Raw genomic sequence first — 25692 nt, forward strand, 5'->3', positions numbered from 1 at the left:
TAAATGTGATTAAGCCCCTCCCCTAATAAAAGTTCAACTCACCCCCATTTCTCATTTTTAAAATAAAATAATGTAATAAAAATAATAATTATCATATGTGGTACCGTGCGTAAATGTCCAAACTATTAAAATATAAGGGTAGCTAAACCGCACAGTCGATGGTGTACACATAAAAAAATACCAAAGTCCAAAATTGTGTATTTTTGGTCACTTCATATACCATAAAAAAAATTATATAAAGTGATCAAATAGTCCCATTAAAACAAAAATACCAAAAGTACCAATAAAAATGACAGACCATGGCTCAAAAAATGTGCACTCATATAGCCCCGTATGCATAAAAATAAAAAAGTTATAGGGGTCCGAAGATGACAATTTTAAACCTACTAATTTTGGTGCATGTAGTTCTAATTTTTTTAATTAGAAAAATAAAATAAATACCATGCCTTAAATTGGTATCCTTGTAACCGTATGGACCTAAAGAATAAAGATAAGGTGTCATTGTTACCGAAAAATGCACTGCATAGAATCGGAAGCCCCCTAAACTTACAAAATGGCATGTTTTTTTCACCCCACAAATACGTTTTTTTTTTTTGTTTTCCTGCAGATTATGTTATAAAATAAGTGATGTCATTTCAAAGTACAATTGGTGACGCAAAAAACAAGCCCTTATATGGGTCTGTAGGAGCAAAATTTAAAGGGATATGATTTTTAGAAAAAACTAAAGTGCAAAAAGGAAAATGTGCTGGGTCCTTAAGACCAAAATGGGCTGAGTCGTTAAAGGATTAAATAACATTTTCAGTGGGTTTGTATAGGTAGACCTTGTATAGAAGGCGACCAGGATGTGTGCACAGGTGTTTTCCGAAATGCCACTGCCCGAGCCATTGTCACTTATTGAATATGAAGGGCAGGGCTTTTTTTAATTGAATATCCAGGTTCTGACTATATCTGTGGTATCTGAAAATAAAAAAAGCCTCCAGCATGATTGTTAAGTAGATAAAACCAGATAGCATGATTGATGGATCTTTACAAACATTCCATAACTTACTCAGGCCCCTTTCCCTCTACCGTTATTACACAATAGTGTACACAATAGCCATCAGGGCCGCCAGGGAAAATAGCAGGAGAAAAAATACAGCTTATGCCGTCTTTTTCAGTCAGGAAGGATAAGTTGATCTATAATTGTCAAATTCAGGGGCAAGAGTTAAGATGAGCAGTTACACATGTAATTGCCTCTGCACAGAATACAGGACACTTGTGGACAAAGACACATAAAAATAAGTCATACTCACCTACTCCAATCCCCTGCAGCTGCCATTCCGACTGCTCCCCATTTCTGCTAGTCCGCGCTGCTTTCTTGGTTGCTTTGACGAGTCCTCTCAACAGAAACTGCTCACTCAAGCAATCACTGGCTGAAGCTGGTCACTGCTGTGGCTAGAAATGGTAATTGTGTGTAGACATGATAGTTCCAATGTTAAAGGGAACCTGTCAACAGATTAAGCTGCGGGGGCGTGTTTACAGCAGGACTAGGTGAGTATAGCTCCCCGCACAGGAGACTACTTAAGGGGCCAGCGAGAAACACTCTCAAACATCACATTCTCATCATCCTTGGTGGCAGAAACATCTCTCGGGAATGGCGAGGAAGAAGATTGTACTATGTATAACTCGTTGAACCAAACAACTCCCAGAATGGGTTAGGGTCAATATTAATCATGAATCCTTTGGCCCCGGGAATCCCAGGGTCAATAATACCCTTTTGTTCCCACCCCTAAAACTTAACTTTTATTATATCAAAGTGAAAAATATACAGTGAGTAACACATTATTAAAATCACGGGCCTCAGTGTGTTTAATATCTTATGTTCAGTCCCATATTCACATACAGTATTGGCACTGTTAGTTTGTGACACTGTGATCAGTGGTCTGCAGCACCACTGTCTAATACACACATGGGGCTCCGAAGTTAAAACAGCAGAAATGTCCCCTCTACATGTTTTGTCACTTCCGTGACATCATGAGGAGAAAAAATGGGCATCAACCAGAGCAACCAACCAGGTAGGTATATATGGTGTCATCCAGTCCTCCCCCTTTAGGTAATTATCCTATCAGATCCCACAATATTGTCTACTAATCAATCAACTCCTATCCTCCTATCAAAGCCTATGATCTGTTACCTCCATTAACATGACGTACATCACCAGCGCCACTGTCTGGCACATAATTGCGTTCTCCACCTTTCGTCATACAGTATCTCGCCTACATCATCTTATTCCCACCTTATTCCCATTCCCATTCCTGAGATGTTAACAGCGGAGTGCCGTGTACACCGCAGGCGTACCTCGGACCAATGGGTGGATCACGTAAGCGCCTGCCCACTGCCCTGGTTATCACACTTAGACTCCCTTTCGTCAGCACGGTCAACTGAGCATGTCCACTAAGTCCTTCTGTTTGTGAACGCACATTCTGCCCTTCTCCGCACTTAGACTCCTGCAGATTACTTAATCCTACTGCGCATGTCAGATACAATTCTATGTCTGCTTTCATGCTCATATATTACTTATACACAAAAACATTCTATAATGAAGCTGTCTATTAGAGCACAATAGTCCATTGGAGCATAATAAAAGCAGATTTGCAAAGAATTGTAAATACAGACATATTTTAATATGTGTTAAGGCTAATGCTTAGCCTGTGTTTGTGGGAAGGGCATGGGCTTTACATGCTCCCGGCCGGCTCTCCCACTTTGCACGCCGGTAATTGCTTATGAGGTCTCCTCGTACTTGGCATGGCTTCGGCGTCTCTTACAGGGCTCCATCCTGTTCAGCGGCAGGTCGGTCTCACTCCCGCTTGTGAGTATGCTTGTCGGCGCACTTTCGTTTGCTCCGGGCAGCGCAGCTCACAGAGGTAAGCTTGGTTGCGTAGCCTTGGATGTCAGCGTTCTGTCCCGGCTCACTGCCTTTCCGGATGACATACTGCAGCGCTCTGCTCTCGGGCTCACGCCAAGCCGTGCTAGTTTTCCCTGTCATCCTGGGCTCGGCTCACGTGAGCCCCTGCCTCCTGATCCCGTTATACTCAGGCTTATACAGTCTAGGGGGATTGCAGGCTTGCTTCTCTGCTTTACCTTTGTCACAGCCTGTAGTTCTAAGTGACAAAGGTTTTACTGTTTGCCTAGAGTGTTTATTGTCATCAGTTAATATATGGTGGGGCTGCTTATTTATTCAGTAGTGGATCATACCTTTAAAAAAAAACAAAAAAAAAAACAATATATATATATATATATATATATATATATACACATACACACCGTATATACTCGAGTATAAGCCGAGTTTTTCAGCACAATTTTTCGTGCTGAAAACACCCCCCTCGGCTTATACTCGAGTGAACTCTCCACCCGCAGTGGTCTTCAACCTGCGGACCTCAAGAGGTTTCAAAACTACAACTCCGAGCAAGCCCGGGCAGCCATCGGCTGTCCGGGCTTGCTGGGAGTTGTAGTTTTGAAACCTCCGGAGGTCCGCAGGTTGAAGACCACTGCGGCCTTCGACATCATCCAGCCCCCTCTCACCCCCTTTAGTTCTGTACAGTACTCGCCTCCGCTCGGCGCTGGTCCGGTGCTGCAGGACTGTCCGGTGAGGAGGTCGTCCGGTGGGATAGTGGTTCCGGGCTGCTATCTTCACCGGGGAGGCCTCTTCTAAGCGCTTCGGGCCCGGCCCCAGAATAGTCACGTTGCCTTGACGACGACGCAGAGGTACGTTCATTACCAACGTACTTCTGCGTCATCGTCCAGGCAACGCCTCTATTCCGGGCCCGCAGCGCGGAGAAGAGGCGGGGCGCGTGAAGATAGCAGCCCGGAACCACTATCCCACCGGACGACCTCCTCTCCGGACAGCCCTGCAGCACCGGACCAGCGCCGAGCGGAGGCGAGTACTGTACAGAACTAAAGGTGGTGAGAGGGGGCTGGATGATGTTGAAGGCCGCAGTGGTCTTCAACCTGCGGACCTCCAGAGGTTTCAAAACTACAACTCCCAGCAAGTACAACTTGCTGGGAGTTGTAGTTTTGAAACCTCTGGAGGTCCGCAGGTTGAAAACCACTGAGGGCGGATGATGACAAGAGGATGATGAAGGGGGGTGGGGATGATGAAGGGGGGTGGGGATGATGACAAGGGGATGATGAAGGGGGGGGGGTGTGGGATGATTACAAGGGGATGATGAAGGGAGGTGGGGATGATGACAAGGGGATGATGAAGGGGGTGTGTGGGATGATTACAAGGGGATGATGAAGGGGGGTGGGGATGATGACAAGGGGATGATGAAGGGGGGGTGGGATGATGACAAGGGGATGATGACAGGTGATGATGATGAGGGTCTGGATGATGACAGGCGGTGATGATGATGAGGGTGTTAATGACGGGGGTCTGGATGATGACAGGGGGGGATGATGTATTTCCTACCCTAGGCTTATACTCGAGTCAATAACTTTTCCTGGGATTTTGGGTTGAAATTAGGGGCCTCGGCTTATACTCGGGTCGGCTTATACTCGAGTATATACGGTATGTATTAAATGATGCTTAGTAAATGTATATCACATTTATATCATGTATTATCACATATATGTGATAATAGCCATTATGTTATAATCACAGTTTCATTGACATATTGCCTGCTTTGTTAGGTCTCACTTCACAGATTGTTTATTATAGTCTTATTTTCAGGTGTGGTTCATCTTCAGCTGGAGGCATCATCCCTGTGGTCAATGATATCGCATTGTCTCTGTATTGGTAGGAAGCTAAGGGCCTTAGGTTTTCTCTAAACACATTTTTTTATCTTGTCACTCTTTAATTTTGTTATAGCAGGGGCTTGTTTCCTGTCCCTGACTTCTGTACGTTTCCGTTTACTGGTTACCACCAGTGGACTTTTTGTCATTTTGTCTTTAGGTAAGGCTTTGTATGCTCTTATTATCTAGTCTGTCTCATGGTCAGTTATTTATTGTTAGTTTCCTTTTAGTATTTCTAGAGTCAGTTCCCATAAACCTGGCTCTTTGTTCTTAAGTTCCTGGTGTTAGGATTCGATTCTTTTGTCACTGGTAGGTTATTCTTTTAGCTAGTCGAATAGCAGTCCGGTCTTTTGCTGTACTAATTTGGATTATGTATTTAATCAATAGGCCTCCTGGTGCTTTCTGTCTGCAATTCAGTTTGCCCGCAGCCTTGGCTTCTACCCAGACTGTCTAGCTCTGATTCATGATCATTATTACGTAGTGGTAAGCAACCGGTTGCTTCTCGTCCACTTAAGCTGTCTGGCTATCTGTTTTAGTGTCTCTCCTTAATTCAATTTTGTCTTTCAGCTTCGGACCTTCCAGTCAATCTCCACCTCGTTATCAGTTTCTTTCTCACTTCTCCTCCCATTTTAGCCTATAGTGGTTTATCCTGTCTCGTCTATAGGACACACATTCCCTCACTCGGTTTCTTTTTTCACGTTATGATGTGTGATTAGGGTTAGATGGTATGGGTGTGCTGTCTTGAGCGTCAATCAGCTCTGTTTTTCTCTTCGTCACCTCGTTGGCCACATGGTCTTAGTTCCAGTTTGTTTTTTCTGGTAAGAGGTGATTCTCGTGTACCATTCCGATTCATCTGCTTTCACTTATCCTGTTGTGGCGCACTACAAGTGGTTCGGGGTCCTTCTCTAGTATTCTTCTTATAACTTCTCACTCTAGGCATTTGTCAATGTTTAGTCAGGTTATGTTCTTTTACTTTTAGGTTGGGATCTAGTCAGAGTCTGGTTCTCTACCTGGTTTTTCATCTTCTCATTCACGGGATGTTTCAGTTGATTGCGGTAGGTCTGGCTGGTTAAGGTGGAATGCTTAGCCATGTCGTGCAGATTGTCGTACTTTTTATGGTCTGTGTTTCAGGTCATTCCAGTTCTTCACTTCCCCATTTGCCAATTATTACGATCAGCATATCTGTGACTTTGTCATTCAGGTGGTATGCAAGGTCTGCTTCTCTGCATACAAACCTCTGATGTGTGTTGTTGTTTCTGTTCTGTTTTCATAACCGTTTACCATGTCGCAAGGCTCAGACATTGATGAAACTTCCTCACTTCTGGAAAACGTCGATAGAATCTCGGACCACGGCAGAATACCTTCTCTTAGAAATTGGACAATTCCAAAATTAACCTCTGAACTTGCTAAAAAGGGTATTCCGTACCCAGCCATGTCTAGGAAAGCTGAATTATATAGATTGCTTGAGCCCGAAACTGCTAATACCAGTCAAGAAGTTCTACCTGACCAGACGGTCCAGACCTTTCTTGTACAACTGCACTCAATGCTTAATAATCTGACCTCCTCCATCAACGAAATGCAGGCTAGGTTAGAGTCAGTGGAAGCCAGGAATGTGTAAGCTCTTCATACCACGTCAACCACTCCGACGGCGCCTGTTCCTCAGTCCAGCTCAGCAGGTACCTCTTGTGTCATCCCCAATGTTAATCCAGCTCATTTCATTCCAGGTAATTTAAGGAAAGACATCATTGAGGGAAAGGATATTAACCTGGGTTCCCTACTCATTGCTAACTAGGACCTCATTGAGAACAAGGTCATCGCTTGTTGCGAGGTTTCTGTGGTTCTGCCTAGTAGGGATGTCAGGTTGAACAAAAAACTCTATCACTGAATTTGTGTTAGCATTTAGTCTTTTCAGAGATGTTTTATGTTCCATTCGGCCTGACAGAAGGGAGGAGTTAAATCTGTATTTATTCAAAGTCACAGATTTAGCGCATAAGCGCAGTGGATCAAGTTTTTATGATTACCACCGCTCCTTTTCCGCTAAAGCGGCAGCAGCACTGTAGACACTTTGTGGGTCTCAGGGCCCCAACTTGTTCCGTCTGTCAATCAATATCACACACCGCTGAGTGGTGCAATAATATAAATTTATCCACTGATACTGCTGCTCCCAGGGTACCTTCTGTAGCTGGATCGGGAACCCCAAAACTACAGGGGTGGTTAACAAGTTGGGAAGACCTATCAAATATCTAGGGTAGACACAGATTTTCAATAGAGCTGGGCGGTATGACCAAAAATGCATATCGCGGTATTTTTGGAAATTATGGCAGTTCCACTGTATTTAACGGTTTCCCCCCCCACACGCTGGGGTACTAATCATAAGTGACCCGCGGGCGCTGCTCTGCTTCTCTATCCCCCCTCCCACCACCCCCAATGAATTATCAGCTGCTGCTGCACTGTCCCCCACATCGGGGAACTAATCATATCTGACCCTCCGATGCTTTAAATGAATTAGTAGCGTGCCGCGGCGCTGGAAATTATTAATAAAGGACATCTGTACTGTGCTCGGGTGTTACAGCTTGCGCACCGGCCGCACATGTGGGCCGCAAGCGCATTGTCCCTGCTCCCGGCAGGGCCGGGATTCGCATCACGGAACTTACCCGCATGCGAATCCCGGTCCGTCACTTACAGTGGGGATCAAAAGTTTGGGCACCCCAGGTAAAAATTTGTATTAATGTGCACAAAGAAGCCAAGGAAAGATGGAAAAATCTCCAAAAGGCATCAAATTACAGATTAGACATTCTTAAAATATGTCAACAAAAGTTAGATTTTATTTCCATCATTTACACTTTCAAAATAAAAGAAAACAAAAAAATGGCACCTGGAAAAGTTTGGGCACCCTGCAGAGTTAATATCTTGTACTGCCCCCTTTGGCAAGTATGACAGCTTGTAAATGCTTTTTGTAGCCAGCCAAGAGTCTTTCAATTCTTCTGTCTACTAAATATATCCGTTTCAAGATATACAGTTATAAACTAGGTCCTCGTTATTTGGGTCCCTATAAAGTCAAGAAACGACTCAATCCTGTGGCTTATTCCCTCCATCTTCCCTCCTCTCTCCGGATCCTGAATTCCTTCCATGTTTCCCTCCTGAAACCAGCCATCTTCAACCGTTTTTCTCAAAGGGTTATCTCTCCTTCTTCAATCTCTGGTACCTCAGATGTTTATGTTGTTAAGGAAATCTTAGAATCTTAGTTCGTCAGAGGAAAATGCTTTTCTTGTTGATTGGGAAGGTTTCGGTCCAAAGGAGAGGTCTTGGGAGCCACAGGACAATATCCTGGACAAATACCTTCCCAAGAAGCTTTGAGCGCCGGAGCTTTGAAATTTAAAGGGCCAGTGCGCCCATAATTATCACTCACACCTGACACTATTCTTTAAAGTTCCTGCACCTCCCCCACTTCTCTGCCGGATCTTCAGTGCCATTTGCCTGAGAGAAAGCGTTCCTGTTGCCTGTTTGCCATTCCCGTGTATCCAGACCTTCCTGCTATGTTTTTTGACTACGAACCTTTGTCACCTGCCTTGACCTTCTACTACGTTTGACTACGCTACAGTCTCATCCTTCTGTACCTCGCCTTGCCCAGTTACCTGTGTGATCGAGCCGTGTCGGGGGTAGCGACCTGGGTCTCGCCTGCCGCAGCAAGTCCATCCTGCCTTGTGGCGGGCTCTGGTGAAGACCAGCGGCACCTTAGACTCCGCTCCCCGATACGGTCCAAGTCATCAGCCACACAGCTGACAGTGACCACAGCTGAATGACCCTGTTACCTTACTTGCTAACCTACCCGTTGGTCTATCTTCCTGCTTCAGATGACTATGTACTAGCACCTTGCCGGAAGGTCACATTAGGTCTACTGCCCACTACATCTCTCAATCTCTCCGGATCCCTTGACAATAAATGCCAGTGTTTACGTAATATGGTCATGATCTAATTTGTTTGCCCTTCATATGTTCCTATGTAGCGTATCGTCTGGTGAGATACTGGCTCCGGCCGTGTCTGCATGAGAAGATCCCTTCTCTCACTTTCTCTTGCCCAATTATAGGCTACCTTGAGATGTTTCCTGGCGTACCCCCTCTGTCTTAAATGACGATACAGTTCCTTGCTCTCTCTCTGAAACGATGCGTCCAATTAGCAATCTACATAAATGTGTAAATCAAGGAAATGTATGGTCTGACCTCCGATCTCATAGGTAAATAACATACCTATATTATTGGTATTAAGTGCTGAAATAAAATCCTGAAAAAGTGCCTCATCACCAACCCACAAAATTAAGACGTCATCAATATAACGTCCCCAAAATAAAATGTGTTCTGTGTAAGTGCTCAAAGTGTCACCAAAAACAATTGTGTCTTACCACCACCATAAAAACAAATTAGCATAATAAGGTGCACATGATGCACCCATGTGTTTGGTGATAATATTTCCCATTAAAAAATAAAATAGTTATATGTCAACACAAATTCCAAAAGTGAATAAACAAAATCATTGTGCTCAGAAAAATATGTGCTCTTAGTGCTCAAAAAGTGTTTGACAGCTTTAAGGCATTTAACGGATGTTACTATATAAACTTTCTACATCAATGCTGGTCAAAATCATAGAATATGTGACAGTGATATTGTGAATCTTAATCAAAGTGTCTTTCGTGTCCCGTAGGTGTGAAGGTAGTGAGGTGACAAAGGGTGCTAAAACCTTATCTAAGTGCACACTCGCCCCTTGTGTCAAACAATCCTTCCCAGACGCAATGGGGCGTACCTTAATGGGGTTCATGGATTTGTGTGTCTTAGGCAGTGCATAAAACGTGGCTATGGTGAAGTCAGGATTATACATAAATTTAAACTTCAATTCCGAGATCAGAGATTTGTCCTTTGCTTCAACCAGCAATTTCCTAAATTTCTCAAGATAAGCATTCGTAGGGTCAGATGAGAGTGTTTCATATTTTTCTCTATCAGACAAAAGATTCATGAAAATGTCAATGTACTGTTTCCTGTCTAGGATCACTACATTACTGCCCTTGTCTGAGGGCTTGATGACTATTGAGTCATCAGCCCTCAGACTTTCTAGCACTAATTGTTCTTCCCGACTTAGGTAACTGAATTGCATGCCTCTCCCAACATTAATTATTTCAATATCCTGGGTAACCACTTCTACAAATGTTTCCACCTTTGGAAACTGGGAAAATGGTGGTGTCATTAGGGACCTCAGTTTTGGATCCGTGAAGGGGGCTGTAAAGGACAATTGATGTCCCTCACTCTCTAGCCAGAGCTTATTGAGGTCATGGCGTACCTGTTCCTCCCTCTGTTAGAGGCTCCTTGCATCTTGATCATGTTGATTATGCCATTTATGGAGCACTACCTTTCTGGAAAAAAGATTAACATCTTTAATTCAGAAAAAATTGTCAAACCTGGGAACTGGTGCAAATGTCAGTCCCTTACACAACAAATCCCCCTCAATATTGTTCAACTCCCTTGAGGATAGATTGTATACCCGTAGTTTATTATCAGATTCTCCGTTAAGTTCTTATCCGTTCTGCTCAATTGGGTCAATGGAGTTGGCCCTAAAAAAGGCATCCCATTTGTAGAGGATTCTTGTGGGCCTTGTTACAGAAACATGGATATTTGTGGTGTACCTGATGTTACTCCATCTGTCCTGACCATCTGACATGCGCAGTAGGATTTAGTCATCTGCGGGAGAAGTGTGGAGAAGTGTAGAATGCGCGATTGACAGCAGAAGAACTTAGTGGACATGCAAAGTTGACTGTACTGACAAACAGGAGCGTAAATTTGAAAACCACGCTTGCGCAATCCACCCATTGATCCAAGGTACGCCTGCGCTATACACGGCACTCCACTGTTAACATCTCAGGAAGAAATGAGGAACGGGAATAAGATGAGATAGCTAAGATACTGTATGGCAATAGGTGGAGGACGCAATTATGTGCCGGACAGTGGCACTGGTGATGTACGTCATGTTAATGGAGGTAACATGATAGGCTTTGGTGATAGTTGATTGATTAGTAGACAATATTGTAGGATCTGATAACTACCTAAAGGGGAGGACTGGATGACACCATATATACCTAGCTGGTTGGTGGCTCTGGTTGATGCCCATTTTTCCTCCTGATGATGTCACGGAAGTGACGAAACATGTAGAGGGGACATTTCTGCTGTATTAACTTCGGAGCCCCATGTGTGTATTAGACAGTGATGCTAACCACTGCAGACCACTGATCACAGTGTCACAAACTAACAGTGCCAATACTGTATGTGAATATATGACTGGACATAAGATATTAAACACACTGAGGCCCGTAATTTTAATAATGTGTTACTCACTGTATATTTTCCACTTTGATATAATAAAAGTAAAGTTTTAGGGGTGGGAACAAAATAAGGGTATTAGTGACCCTGGGATTCCCGAGGTCAAAGGATTCATGATATATAACTCATTACACGTTATATATGGTAAAATCTGATGACAGGTTCCCTTTAAAGGCTCTTTAAAGGGGTTGTCAAATTTAGTAAACCTATTAACATATAACCTGTTATAGTATTTTAAGTAAATACAAGTGTCCTTTTTTGGGGATCCTCCTCTCTTGTGCAGAGAAGAGAGTGGTTACAAGTATTGTCTGTCATTTTGGGGCCCTGTCCTGTCCTGTATTACGCAAACAATACATTGACTTGAAAGGGCATTCTGCAGAGCTTGAGTTTCCCTTTGGTGGCACTGCAGGAAAACTAAACACCTACTGTCGTACATTTGTGCTGACTGCTGGGGACATTATGGATCTGCTATTGACAAGGGATAGTGTCAATAAAAAGAGAACCCTTTTACCATGCTAACATTTTTTCCTGTGTTGTTTCAGAACTCTCTGAAATGTGACCCAGAGAAGCAGTATGAACATCATGGACAGTGCTGCAATAAATGCCCGCCTGGTACGTCTTAACAAAGTCTGCTAGGAGATATCTTTTCTTTATGGTATAAAGCTCAATTTTTGACTCCTTTCTAAGCAGGATTTGTCAGCGAGCAATCATGTATAATATGTTTATAGTCATTTGGATTAGACAGTCAAAACGTATATGGACCTATGACAAAGCAGCATAAATTTATATTTCAAGAATTTAACTACATACAGTACAGACCAAAAGTTTGTACACACCTTCTCATTCAGAGTTTTCTTTAGTTTCATGATTATGAAAATTGTAGATTCACACTGAAGGCATCAAAACTATGAATTGACACGTGGAATTATATACATAACAAAAAAGTGTGAAACAACTGAAAATATGTCATATTCTAGGTTCTTCAAAGTAGCCTCCTTTTGCTTTGATTACTGCTTTGCACACTCTTGGCATTCTCTTGTTGAGATTCAAGAGGTAGTCACCTGAAATGGTTTTCACTTCACAGGTATTCTGGTGTGGAGGAGGAGGTGTGATGGAGTGGGGGTGCTTTGCTGGTGACACTGTTGGGGATTTAGTCAAAATTGAAGGCATACTGAACCAGTGTGGCTACCACAGCATCTTGCAGCGGCATGCTATTCCATCCGGTTTGCGTTTAGTTGGACCATCATTTATTTTTCAACAGGACAATGACCCCAAATACACCTCCAGGCTGTGTAAGGGCTATTTGACCAAGTAGGAGAGTGATGGGGTGCTGCGCCAGATGACCTGGCCTCCACAGTCACCGGACCTGAACCCAATCGAGATGGTTTGGGGTGAGCTGGACCGCAGAGTGAAAACAAAAAGGGCCAACAAGTGCTAAGCATCTCTGGGAACTCCTTCAAGACTGTTGGAAGACCATTTCAGGTGACTACCTCTTGAAGCTCAACAAGAGAATGCCAAGAGTGTGCAAAGCAGTAATCAAAGCAAAAGTTGGCTAGAACCTAGAATATGACACATTTTCACACTTTTTTGTTATGTATATAATTCCACATATGTTAATTCATAGTTTTGATGCCTTCAGTGTGAATCTACAATTTTCATAGTCATGAAAATAAAGAAAACTCTGAATGAGAAGGTGTGGCCAAACTTTTGGTCTGTACTGTACCTCCGAATGTCTGCCATCAGTAGTACAGTCTACTCGGCTAAAGGGATTGTCTGATTTACTTAATAAGTCAACAGCAGGCAGCTGGAAGTACAAAATTCCTATCTCTGCCATACTCACCTCTCATGGTCCAGCATCGGCATTGTGTACCACCCCGGTGCTTTTGTTTACCTACCTCGATGACGTGCTCTCCTGATGACGTTCTGAACAGCTGCAGCGGTTTCAGAATGTCATCAGCAGAGAGAGTGTGCATTATTGAGGTAAGTAAACAGAGGGACCAGGGCAGACTAGGGTGTCAAGGATGGATCCACAGAACTTACAATAAGAATGGTGCAATGTAAAGACATTGTAGAGAAAAATATACAAAAACTGCTTTTTGTTCTTCATAGCAACAAATAAGGGTTCACACTACGGAATTAAGCAAGGAAAATTTCCTCTCTTAATTCCTCTTAAGACCTGCACTTTTCTACTTATTGGTAAATGGAGCAGAAATTATTCCACGATGATTTGCACCAGAAATAAGCTTTTAAGGGAAAGTGACAATGCCTTTGCCCATATACTTCTGCCACTGCAAAAAATAGAGTGATGATGTTGTTATGTAAATGTGCCATGGTATGAAAACCCATCTTTTATTCTGTATGCTAATTCAGTTCCTTGTTGCACATGGACCACACCCATCTCCTCCTGTAGCCCCCTGACCTCTAAGCCTGAGCCGCCCCTCAACAGTAAGGCTATGTTCACACGCTGCAATGTCCGCACAGAAAATCTCCATACGGACATTCCTCATTATATTCCGGTGCTGGGACCGCACAGAAATGCGTTGTCTCATAGACAGCTATGCATGAACAGGTTCATTCTTTCTGTTGACATGGAAAACCGAATTTCCGTGCTGGAAACATCTGTCACATAAATTTTCCCGTTTGCACAACGTAGCAGAATACATTTGAATTCAACAAGACTCTGCTGCAGCGGAATTTCCACTTGAAATGTACGCACAGATATTCCAACATGTGAACATGGCATAAAGTGAAGCCATGGCCGATGCGAGATCTTGTGTATACACTGTGTTTTGTTGGGACTTTCACATCGCTTTATGTCACTGCTGAGAGGCAGCTCAGGCTAAGTGGTCAGGTGGGGCTACAGGAAGAGATGAGACAGGTCCAGGCAATTGCCCCCAGTACACCTAGGACTGAATTGGCATACATAATTAAAGGGGTATTCCAGGAAAAAACTTTTATTTTTTTTATATCAACTGGATCCAGAAAGTTAAACAAATTTGTAAATTAAATAAATATCACCCGCGCTGGAGGAAACTGTGGGCTATATCCTTGCTGCGTTACTCCTGTACGCTTCCCTGTAAGGCGTACAAGTAGTGAATAATACAAAATTAGAAAAATAGGAGTATGCGCTAGGAAAAATAGTAATAGTGAGATGAATTAAATGGAACCGTGTCCTACCTTGCAATGAGTAGTGTGGTACTGAACTGAAGCAGTGATTTGCTAAAACAACTCTGTTGTGCTCATATTTCAGAGGACCACTGCTTCAGTTCAGTACCACACTACTCATTGCAAGGTAGGACACGGTTCCATTTAATTAATCTCACTATTGCTATTTTTCCTAGCGCGTACTATTTTTTTCTAGATTTGTAAATGACTTCTATTAATAAAATCTTAATCCTTTCAATAATTATCAGCTGCTGAAGTTGAGTTGTTGTTTTCTGTCTGGCAACAGTGCTCTCTGCTGACATCTCTGCTTGTCTCGGGAACTGCACAGAGTAGAAGAGGATTTGCTTCTAAACTGGGCGGTTTCCGAGACACGTGTCATCAGAGAGCACTTAGACAGAAAAGAACAACTCAACTTCATCAGCTCATAAGTACTGAAAGGATTAAGATTTTTTAATAGAAGTAATTTACAAATCTGTTTAACTTTCTGGAGCCAGTTGATATATAAAAAAAAAGTTTTTTCCTGGATAACCCCTTTAAAGATGGGTTTCTATACCATGGTGCGCCACATTTACATGACAAAAAGTATCGCTTCAATTATTTTTGCAGTATGTATGGGCAACGGTGGTGTCACTTTCTCTTTAAACAAGTTTGCTTGCGGACTTAGATCCACAGAGGATATTTCATAAACAGAAATTCCACAGTGGGAACTGAGCTGCAGCCTTGCATTGAAAGCAGTGGGAAGCTGCTACATGACATATTCACAATAAATTTCAGTTCAGAACTTCCGTAGTGTGAATGTACCCTAAGAGTCTCTCTTGATTGCTTGGAAATTAAAGGGCACATGTCACATATTGAAAAGGAAGTTCAATTTGCAGGCATTTCATACAGGGATGAGCTGTGCAGATTAAATATATAGTATTGTAGTGTTACATACTGCGCTCCGGTGGTTAGCACCGGCCATGAGCGCAGTAGCCTTGTGCCCTTGCTCACCGGCTGTGAGCACAGGAACCCCGTGTCCCCGCTCACCAGCCGTGAGCACAGTAACCCCGTGTCCCTGCTCACCAGCGGGGCCGGGATTCGCATTGCGGGATGCGCCCGCATGCAAATCCCAGCCCGTCACATACCCACGTCCTGCTGCTGCTGCTCCGTCTCAGCCTCGGTGCGCGTGCCCCCGTCCCTTAGGGTGCGCGCGTGCCGTGCTTTGAAATTTAAAGGGCCAGTGCGCTCATAGTTAGTAGTGCATCTGAACACTATATTATAAATCCCTGAACCTCCCACACATCCCTGCTGGATCTTCAGTGCCTATTGCCTGAGAGAAAGCATACCCTATTGCCTGTTTGCCATACCCGTGTACCCAGACCTTTCCCGCTACTTTTTTGACTACGAACCTTTGCCGCCTGCCTTGACCTTCTGCTACGTTGACTACGCCTCTGTCTCATCCTCCTGTACCTCGCCTTGCCCAGTACCTGTGTGGTCGAGCCGTATCGGAGGTAGTGACCTGAGTGCCGCCTGCCGCAGCAAATCCATCCTGCCTTGCGGCGGGCACTGGTGAAGACCAGCGGCACCTTAGATTCGGCTCCTCGATACGGTCCGAGTCATCTGCCACACAGGTAAAGGATCCACTACCTGCTCCGTGACATCCGCATCCAGGTACGTGACATGTAGAAAAGGTTTCAAGATAACTTCTCACTTATTCATGTTAAACTCTGCTCATTGTGTGCTGAGTATTCATGTGGATAGTCCTGTTCAGTGTTTGGCACCTCTCTATATGCACACTTATCCACAGATAGCTGGCAATGAGGAGGACAACCAACATGATTAATTAGCCCAAAATGACCGGAGGTTTATATGAATAAATGACAAGTGGTCCTGAAACGTTTCCCACAAAACTTTATATCAATCTGCTCAGCTTCTCTTTCTCTACTACATGCTGCATGCAGATTACACTGGATGATCAATGTGTCAGGCTCCCTTTAAGGCCACCTTTTAATGAGATTGTTTACCCCTGGCAGGGCTTCTAAATATTCTCTTAAGCCTCCGTTCAGATTCGCACCAAGGAATCTCCAGCCAGAATTTTTGCTGGAGATCCCGAGGGTTGTGCTAGGACCTCACAGACTGCATTGTTGTCCCCATAGATGGCAATGCATTTCTGAGCGGAATCACCAAAAGAATGTTCATGTACACACATTCTTCTGGCGGATCCATTCAGAAATGCATTGCCATTAGAGATGAGCGAACTTACAGTAAATTCGATTTGTCACGAACTTCTCAGCTCGGCGGTTGCTGACTTTTCCTGCATAAATTAGTTCAGCTTTCAGGTGCTCCCGTGGGCTGGAAAAGGTGGATACAGTCCTAGGAGACTCTTTCCTAGGACTGTATCCACCTTTTCCAGCCCACCGGAGCACCGGAAAGCTGAACTAATTGCCATCTATGGGGACGTCAGTGTAGTCTGCGCAAAGATTCTTTTTATTTACCTAAGTGAGCATAAAACCTAACATGTTTAGGCAATCTTTATTGTCACCAAATGTATTTAGCTGCCATGTTTATAAGCACGCAGTCCGTTATCTTCAATGGGTACTATATAATGCTTCTTTTTTCTCCAGTGGTTGTTCTACAGATGGCCTGAACACTTGTTACCATGTTTTTTTGTCACAAAAGCACAAAACTATTAACATGGCTGACACACAAATATAATAATACGAATTATATTATGAAGTACTTGCTATAGATAATAGTTGCACTTATTAAATCTAGGAACATTCATGAAAGCCAAATGCACCCCCTTTGCAAACACTACTTGCCATCCCTGTGGCCCTAATGGATACATGAGCGTTTGGAATGAAGATCTGAGTTGCACACTTTTCATGGTTTGTGATGCAGGTACGTAACAATTTGCCACAGTCAACACAGCCTGTGATGATTATGTGTGTTCTGATCACTAACCTCAGTCTGAGTGCCATTGCGTAATTCTTAAGATTTGTATTAGAAGATGTTGTTGACAATAATTTTTCGAGGTAAAGGATTTTAAAGGGAACCTGTCAACAGCTTCATGCTGCCCAAACCACCGAATCATACTTTTAAAGCATGCCAGGAACAGGGCTGTGAGTCATCAGGGTGGTCCCAAGCTGTCAGCTACTACCTTACCCCCAGTCAGCCTTGACTGATAGATCTCTCCCTGTTTGGCTATACACTGCTCAAAAAAATAATGGGAACACTAAGATAACACATCTTAGATCTCAATGAGTTATCTAATCGTATGAAATACTTTCGTCTTTACATAGTTGAATGTGCTGACAACAAAATCACACAAAAATTATCAATGGAAATTAAATTTATCAACCCATGGAGGTCTGGATATGGAGTCAAATCAAAGTGGAAAACCCCACTACAGGCTGATCCAACTTTGATGTAATGTCCTTAAAACAAGTCAAAATGAGGCTCAGTAGTGTGTGTGGCCTCCACGTGCCCATATGACCTCCCTACAATGCCTGGGCATGCTCCTGATGAGGTGGTGGATGGTCTCCTGGGGGATGTCCTCCCAGACCTGGACTAAAGCACCCGCCAACTCCTGGACAGTCTGTGGTGCAATGTGGCGTTGGTGGATGAAGCGAGACATGATGTCCCAGATGTGCTCAATCGGATTCAGGTCTGGGGAATGGGCGGGCCAGTCCATAGCATCAGTGCCTTCCTCGTGCAGGAACTGCTGACACACTCCAGCCACATGAGGTCTAGCATTGTCTTGCATTAAGAGGAACCCAGGGCCAACTGCACCAGCATATGGTCTCACAAGGGGTGTGAGGATCTCATCTCGGTACCTAATGGCAGTCAGGCTACCTCTGGCAAGCACACGGAGGGCTGTGCACCCCCCCCCCCCCCCCCCCCAAAAGAAATGCCACCCCACACCATTACTGACCCACCGCCAAACCGATCATGCTGGAGGATGTTGCAGGCAGCAGAACGTTCTCCACGGCATCTGCAGACTCTGTTACGTCTGTCCCATGTGCTCAGTGTGAACCTGCTTTTATCTGTGAAGGGCACCAGTGGCAAATTTGCCAATCTTGGTGTTCTCGGGCAAATGCTGAACATCCTGCACGGTGTTGGGCTGTGAGCACAAGCCCCACCTGTGGATGTCAGTCCCTCATACCACCCACATGGAGTCTGTTTCTGACCGTTGGACACTTGCACATTTGTGGCCAGCTGGAGGTCATTTTGCAGGGGTCTGGCAGTGCTCCTCCTGCTCCTCCTTGCACAAATGCAGAGGTAGCGGTCCAGCTGCAGGGTCGTTGCCCTCCTACACGTCTTCTGATGTACTGGCCTGTCTCCTGGTAGCGCCTCCATGCTCTGGACACTATGCTGACAGACACAGCAAACCTTCTTGCCACAGCTCGCATTGATGTGCTATCCTGGATGAGCTGCACTTCCTGAGCCACTTGTGTGGGTTGTAGACTCTGTCTCATGCTACCACTAGAGTCAAAGCACCCCCAGCATTGAAAAGTGACCAAAACATCAGCCAGGAAGCATAGGAACTGAGAAGTGGTCTGTGGTGACACCCTGCAGAACCACTCCTTTATTTGGGGTGTCTTGCTAATTGCCTATAATTTCCACCTGTTGTCTGTTCCATTTGCACAGCAGCATGTGAAATTGATTGTCAATCAGTGTTGCTTCCTGAGTGGACAGTGTGATTTCACAGAAGTGTGATTGACTTGGAGTTACATTGTGTTGTTTAAGTCTTCTCTTTATGTTTTGAGCAGTGTAGAAAGAGATCTATCAGTGAAGGTCAGCAGGGTGAGGAGAGGGCATCATGGACAGTCCTGATGACTCAGAGCAGACAATTCGCAGTGTTTTAGAATGAATCGTACAACAATGAACCAAGGGAGTTTTTTCCTGTTTCAAGACACCCATGATTTGAGCCACATGAAACTGTTGACAGATTCTCTTTAAGACAGTTTCCATATTACTTATCCTTGCCAATTCCATGTACCTGATTCCTATTCAGCTAGTGCTGTCTTAGAGTGGCTTTTTTGGCATTTAACATAACTTTTTTAGGTTTTGCAATCAATGTGTAATCTGCAGAAGGGTCAGATTCCTAATAATAGCAGACTAGACTATTAGACTTGATTTACTATTGTAAAGAAGACAGAAAGACAGAGAGACAAAAATGACTAAGGATGCATTCCCACTACGACTGGCAGATAACGATATTCAGTCCAGGAAGAAAAACTGATACTATTCAAAAATGAGCCGACCGGAGTCACTATCTTCAAATGAATGGGATAAGCCAATGGCCGTATATTTAAGTTTCCCCGCCGGATCCAGCAGCAGTATTGCATAATCGTGGTAGGAATTTAACCTTACATGAATTGTACTGTAACTTTTAGACACTTTTTAAGCACTTTACTGATGCACTTGTAAAAAGGGTGGGTCCTTTGTGAAAGGTGGGCAGACCTTCACTAAAAGGGTGCAGCTTAAGATCTGCCACCATGTGGAAAAAATGTGCCAAAATTGTGGCACAAAATCCTGAAGCAGTTTAAGCCAACTAACAGTTGGTCTAAACTAAGACTAGACAGTTTAATTAATTGTAAGAAGTTTGGCACATTGTTGCCAGGTACAGCTTGTAATTGTACAAATTAATAGTTTTCTGCAATGAAATGATCTGCAGGTATTTTATGATACTTCATTGTATCTGTGTCAATAAATGCTAAATGTAGGACGGATTTAACAGTTTGCTATGATTGCACTTGTACAGTAGCCAAAAGGTGGTGTATGTGTGTCTAGTATGCAATGAGTTGTATTATATAGCATGCCCCATCCCATCATGTGGAAAATGTTACTGGAAATATGATTCCTGTGTTTCATTAGTCAACATTGTTAGAAAGTGATCTGAAACTTGTTTTGTATTTGTTAGCGCTCATTCACTCTACTGATTTCAGTGAGAAAAATGTCCTCTTTGAATATCTCTTTGAATCCGCACCCTTTCTGCTCCATGGTAAATGGAGCAGAAATGATGAGGAATTGGGGCTTATTTTGCATGGAATTTGCAGCAGAAATAAGCACCAAAAATCAAAGTCCCATTGACTTATGGGCTTTTGTGACGGATTCCAACAGAAGATTAAACATGTCTGCCAGGATTCGCAACCTTGTCATAAAAGTCAGTGAGAAAATGATTCTATATAAAAAGAAATGGGAGTTTGGTGGCAGGTGCAATCCATGTGGAGTTCCTTGCAGACATTCCATGCGAATTCCACCTTGCTTTTCCATAGTGTGACAACACTGAGGATGTGAAACGTGACTGTGCAAGAAAAAGTCAGAACAGGCCATTTCAGAAATGGCTCTACAATAAAATAGTGGAATTCATGGGTTTAGGCACAGAAAATCTCACCTTTACTAACTTTACAATTAGATATTAAACACCCTTATGCCTAATTTTAAAATGTTCCCAAATATTTTTAGATTTTCATTCTCTATCATTTTTACATGTACATGTTTGTGGTATTGAATTGTGGAGCAGGTTCGGGCCACATGAAGTGAGGGTTTATATTCACGCATATGAAACTTCTCTTCTGGCAGGGAAAGCTTTGCGCATATCTTTTAAGGGAAACAGCACATACCCTCGGGAATGTGAGTGCTTTGATGGGTACCACTTTGATACAAAACTTGAACTATGTCTGGAGAATTCTAAGTGTCCCCTTGGCTTTGGAGTGCAGATACCAGGTGACTATCATGTGTGATATTAGTAAAATTTTTATATATAGTGTGTGTGTATATATGTACATATATATATATATATATATATATATATATATATATATATATAGTGTGTGTGTTTTGTGTGTGTATGTGTTTCTTGATTTTGTACCTTACAGTTTTATTTTTTCCTAGTCCAATCAAATAAAAATACTGTCTGCGTACCATGTCCTGTGGGATATTATTCCAACACTTCATCTGCAACAGGAGCATGCACCCAATGGACAAAGTAAGTGCTCATGTAGCTCACTATGGGGGACATTTATCATTGAGTTTACCCCTTTTTCTTGTGTATTTTTTTGCGTGTTTTTTGTGCTTTTTAATTGATAGTTTTCCTATATTCTCTACGTGCTCGTGAACCGTAGAAAAAAAAATGCTTTACGCACTAATTTACTATTGCACATTTTATATTTAGATATTAAAACTTTGTGCAAAGGCAACAGATTTTGGGCAAATATAGAACACTGAGGAGTGCACGTACCAATGTGTCAGACGGTAGAAACATGAAAGAATGTCTATGTTTATTTTATTTTTTTAATCAGCTCTATTTTTTCTAATCCTGGAAAACCCCTTTATGTAGAAGTCCAAATGTTTGACATAAACGAGTATTTTTCAGCCATCAACCAGCACAGGGCCCCTGCCTCTTAGACAGGCTGCCAGTATATGTGACAGATACACATTAAAGGGGTACTCCGCTGTTCAGCATTTGGAACAAACTGTTCCGAACGCTGGAGCAGGCATCGGGGACTCGTCACGTCATAGCCCCGCCCACTCATGATGTCACGCACCGCCCCCTCAATGGAAGTCTATCGGAGGGGGGATGCCCCCTCCCATAGACTTGCATTGAGGGGGCGGGCATGGCACCATGAGGGGCGGGGCTATGACGTCACAAGCTCCCGGAGCCAGCTCCAGCGTTCGGAACAGTTTGTTCCAAATGCTGAGCAGCGGAGTACCCCTTTAATTATCTGAATCCATCCAGTGCTACAGATATGCAATAGTAAAGGGCTCTATGCAAATGGCTCTAGGATAATGTTTGCTTAGTATTTTCCTGTCATTGCGTTCTGTTTTTCCTCTTAATCATGTAATGTTTGTTTACTCTTCACTGGAGTATTTGATCTGATACAGATTAAAGTGGTTGTTGGCTTTTAGCTGCATTGCTTTTCTCATTTTTCATGTGTAGGCAAGATTTCTCAGAGCTTCGGAGTGAGCAGGTTAGATTCACACGGGGTGGTAATGTTAGGGGTGTTTCCATTTGATGCAGTGTGCTGGATATCACAAAAGGTACAATGCAAAACAAAGGCATGTTTACTGGAGTTTTCCAAGAGGGAAATCACAGTCACATAACACCTTGGCCAAAGCAGCGATATATTTACCAAGAAGTTTGCTTCTGTGAAATAATGGTGTTTATCACCCCGGGCAAATGTACACTTACTGATACCCAGCAGTTGCCCTGCATAAAATAATACCATGGCTTGGATGCATCACCACCATGTACCTGCTTATGGTTTGTATATGGAATATACAATGTAGGGAAATTATGTACTGTATACCAATATTTCAGTGCCTCATAATTTTGCAGAACTTTGAGGAGAATTTATCAAACCATTTAGACAGCTTTTTTCATCTTAATTTGTCGCATGAAAAATCACAGGCAGGCCCCGTGTGAAATTTTTCTGCGATTTCATTTGGAACGTTTAAATTTCATTGCCACGAAGTGTTCTTATTCAGAGCTTTTTGTGCAGTGGCCACTGATTTGTCATGTGCGACATTTTGTGAAATGTCGCATAAATTTTGCAAAAATGTTGCACAGCCCAGATTTAGAAGTTATCACAGGGCAGGTAATCCTTGTCCTATAAAACTATGCGACAGTTATATTACAGGGGTATTCGGGGCAAAAAATGTTATCCTCTATCCAAAGAATAGGGGATAAGATGTCTGATCGCGGGGGGCCCGCTGCTAAGACCCACAGCGATCTCCCTGCAGCACCCGCATTCTGTGGGTCTACTAGGTCTACTAGGGACTGCATCTCTAGTTTTGTAAACCTCCGAGTTTCAGGGACTGGGGACGTGACGTCACTCCATGCCCCCTCCATTCATAGACACGAATAGACATGAATGGGAGGGACCGTGGTGTGACGTCACGTCCCCAGTCCCGGAAACCTGGAGGTTTCCGAAACTGGAGATTCAGCACCCGCATAGAATGCAGGTGCTACAGGGAGATCGCTGGGGGTCTCAGCAGCAGGCCCCCCGCGATCAGACATCTTATCCCCTATCCTTTGGATAGGGGATAAAATATTTTTGCCCGGAATACCCCTTTAAGGTCTGTGCGACATTTGATACAATTGTCACACAGCAGTTACTTCTCTGGGACATTTACCCAGAATGAAGTATAACAGTTCTATGGTGATTTATTAAAGTCCAAGCGTCATTTGATTAAATTGGCGCACGTCCACCACTTTCTCCGTGACATTTGCAGACTAAATAACGGCCAAAACTCCCACCAGATTTGATAAATCCCTTGTTGTGTATATAATTTTGATATAGTCTATTTGTTGTTACCTGACAGTGTTTCTGTGTCTCTTACAGCTGTACAGATGTTGGATTAAAAGTAATTGTTCCTGGCACTGACATATCTGATGCTAAATGTGATCGGCAAAGTGTCCTACCAGATCGTACGTGTCTGATTTTTAAAGGAAATTTAAACATGATGTTATGTAATATAGCTATATTGATGTGTGTTTTACCAGAATAAGGCACTTAAGCAGCCACTGGCTGCTAGTGTGACCTCACTCAAAAGATTAATACAAATGACAAATAACCCCCTCAAAAGGAATATAAATAAAACACATTCTGTTGGGAACATTTTCTATTAAAAGCTGTCCCAGTGTTTATCTGGTCATCCAGCTTCTGTAACTGCATCTGGCAACCGAGCCTGACCATTCATTTCCAGTGGCTAAACATGTAATGGATAGCTGGATTGGTTCTACCTCAGCGCTTACATTTTGGCTCATGGAAGCAGGAAACCCTCTTTATGACTCCAGTATGCTATATTAGGTCAAATTGGCATGGTTATTTTAACTAATTTACAAAAATGTACATACAAAACATTTTAAAGATAGGGTCACAAAACGATAAATAAACAGTTAAATAAAAAAAGATAGGGTCACATGTGGCGTATCTTGCTGCGTATTTTCCTGCCCATTGTAGTCAATGGGTAGGGTAGCAAAATCAGCTGCGCATTTTGCTACTCATTGACTTCAAGAGTAGGAAAATATGCGTCAGCAAATATGCATCAAAATACAGCATGTGTGACCCTATCCTAATCGAATAACTATATTCTGTATATATTTCAGATTTCATGAAACTAGTTTTTTTTTTGTATATATACATTTCTTTATAAGATTTTGGAGGATGCTGAATAAACCTGAGAACCCTTAGGCTATGTTCATATGCTAGAATTTTTCGCATGGAATTCTGCATTAATTTATAGGCAATACACTTCAATGGGATTCTGCTGTCCCATTCACACAGCAGAATGGGATTTCTGCTGCAGGAATTCCATTGAAGTGAACTGGCTAGGTTCCCACACAGTTTTTTTTTTTTTGGGGGGGGGGGAAACTGCCACTGCAGTTTTTCAGCCTAAGCCAGAAGTGTGTTAAACAGGAATAGGAAATATTAAGGAAGAACTAATATTTCTCCTTCCTTCTGGATCCACTTTTGACTTAGGCTAAAAAACTGCAGTGGCAGTTAAAAAAAAGAAAAACCTGTAAGAAAACCTAGCCTTACATTTACCTACTCATTCACTACTGCATTCCTCTATATAATAAAGCGCTTCATTATGATGATCACATAGCTGCTACATGACCACAGACATTTTTAATTTGAACTTTTTTAAAGGGGGGGGGGGGTTTAAACGTTTACTAGGGAAGGGTTAATTCACATTTATTATTATATTTTTTAACAAATGTTTTCACTATTTTTTAGTTACAATTTTTTAATAATCTGTAGGTTGCATACACTGATCGATGCTGTGCCATAGCATAGCATTGATCAGTGTTATCCGCGCTCCTTTACTACTGCATGCCACGGCTAGCTGCAGGATAGGAGCGACGATCGCATGGCTCGAAGCACGGTAAGGGACCTCTGTCCATTCCTCTCAGCTGACTGGGACACTGCCGTGATCCCGATCAGCATCCCTGAGCTGATCGACAGTTAAGTTCAGGACTTTTAGACGCCGCAATCAACTTTCATTGCGGCGTCTAAAGGGTTAATTCTGGACATCACCATGATCAGTGATGTTTGGCATTAGCCACAGGTCCCGGCTTTGACACACGCTGCATAGCACAGGGCATGCAGAGGGTCCAGCCGCCAGGTATCGGATTAGGTATCGAGTACTCGTGCAAATGTCCAGTATCTGTATCGATACTGGTATCGGGACATGCCTAATTATTATTACAACAGATTCTGTTGTACTATTGTACAGTCATGGCTGTAAATGTTGACACCTCTGAAATTTTTCAAGAAAATTAAGTATTTTTCACAAAAAAGGATTGCAGTAACACATGTTTTGCTATACACATGTTCATTCCCTTTGTGTATATTGGGACTAAACCAAAAAACGGAGGAAAAAAAGCAAATTGAACATAGTG

At 43.0% G+C, this 25692-nt stretch overlaps 1 protein-coding gene across 1 annotated transcript in view; it reads left to right on the forward strand.

Annotated features, from left to right (window-relative positions):
* TNFRSF11A (TNF receptor superfamily member 11a) overlaps window positions 1-25692 on the forward strand; it is a 96584-nt gene that overhangs the window by 51607 nt on the left and 19285 nt on the right. The window contains exons 2-6 of the mRNA XM_056520993.1: window positions 11678-11747; window positions 17055-17180; window positions 20868-21011; window positions 21180-21273; window positions 23630-23715. Coding sequence (XP_056376968.1) covers window positions 11678-11747; window positions 17055-17180; window positions 20868-21011; window positions 21180-21273; window positions 23630-23715 — 520 coding nt within the window. The remainder of the gene's footprint in view (window positions 1-11677; window positions 11748-17054; window positions 17181-20867; window positions 21012-21179; window positions 21274-23629; window positions 23716-25692) is intronic.

Source organism: Hyla sarda, chromosome 5, assembly GCF_029499605.1.
Source record: "Hyla sarda isolate aHylSar1 chromosome 5, aHylSar1.hap1, whole genome shotgun sequence".
Taxonomy (NCBI): Eukaryota; Metazoa; Chordata; class Amphibia; order Anura; family Hylidae; genus Hyla; species Hyla sarda.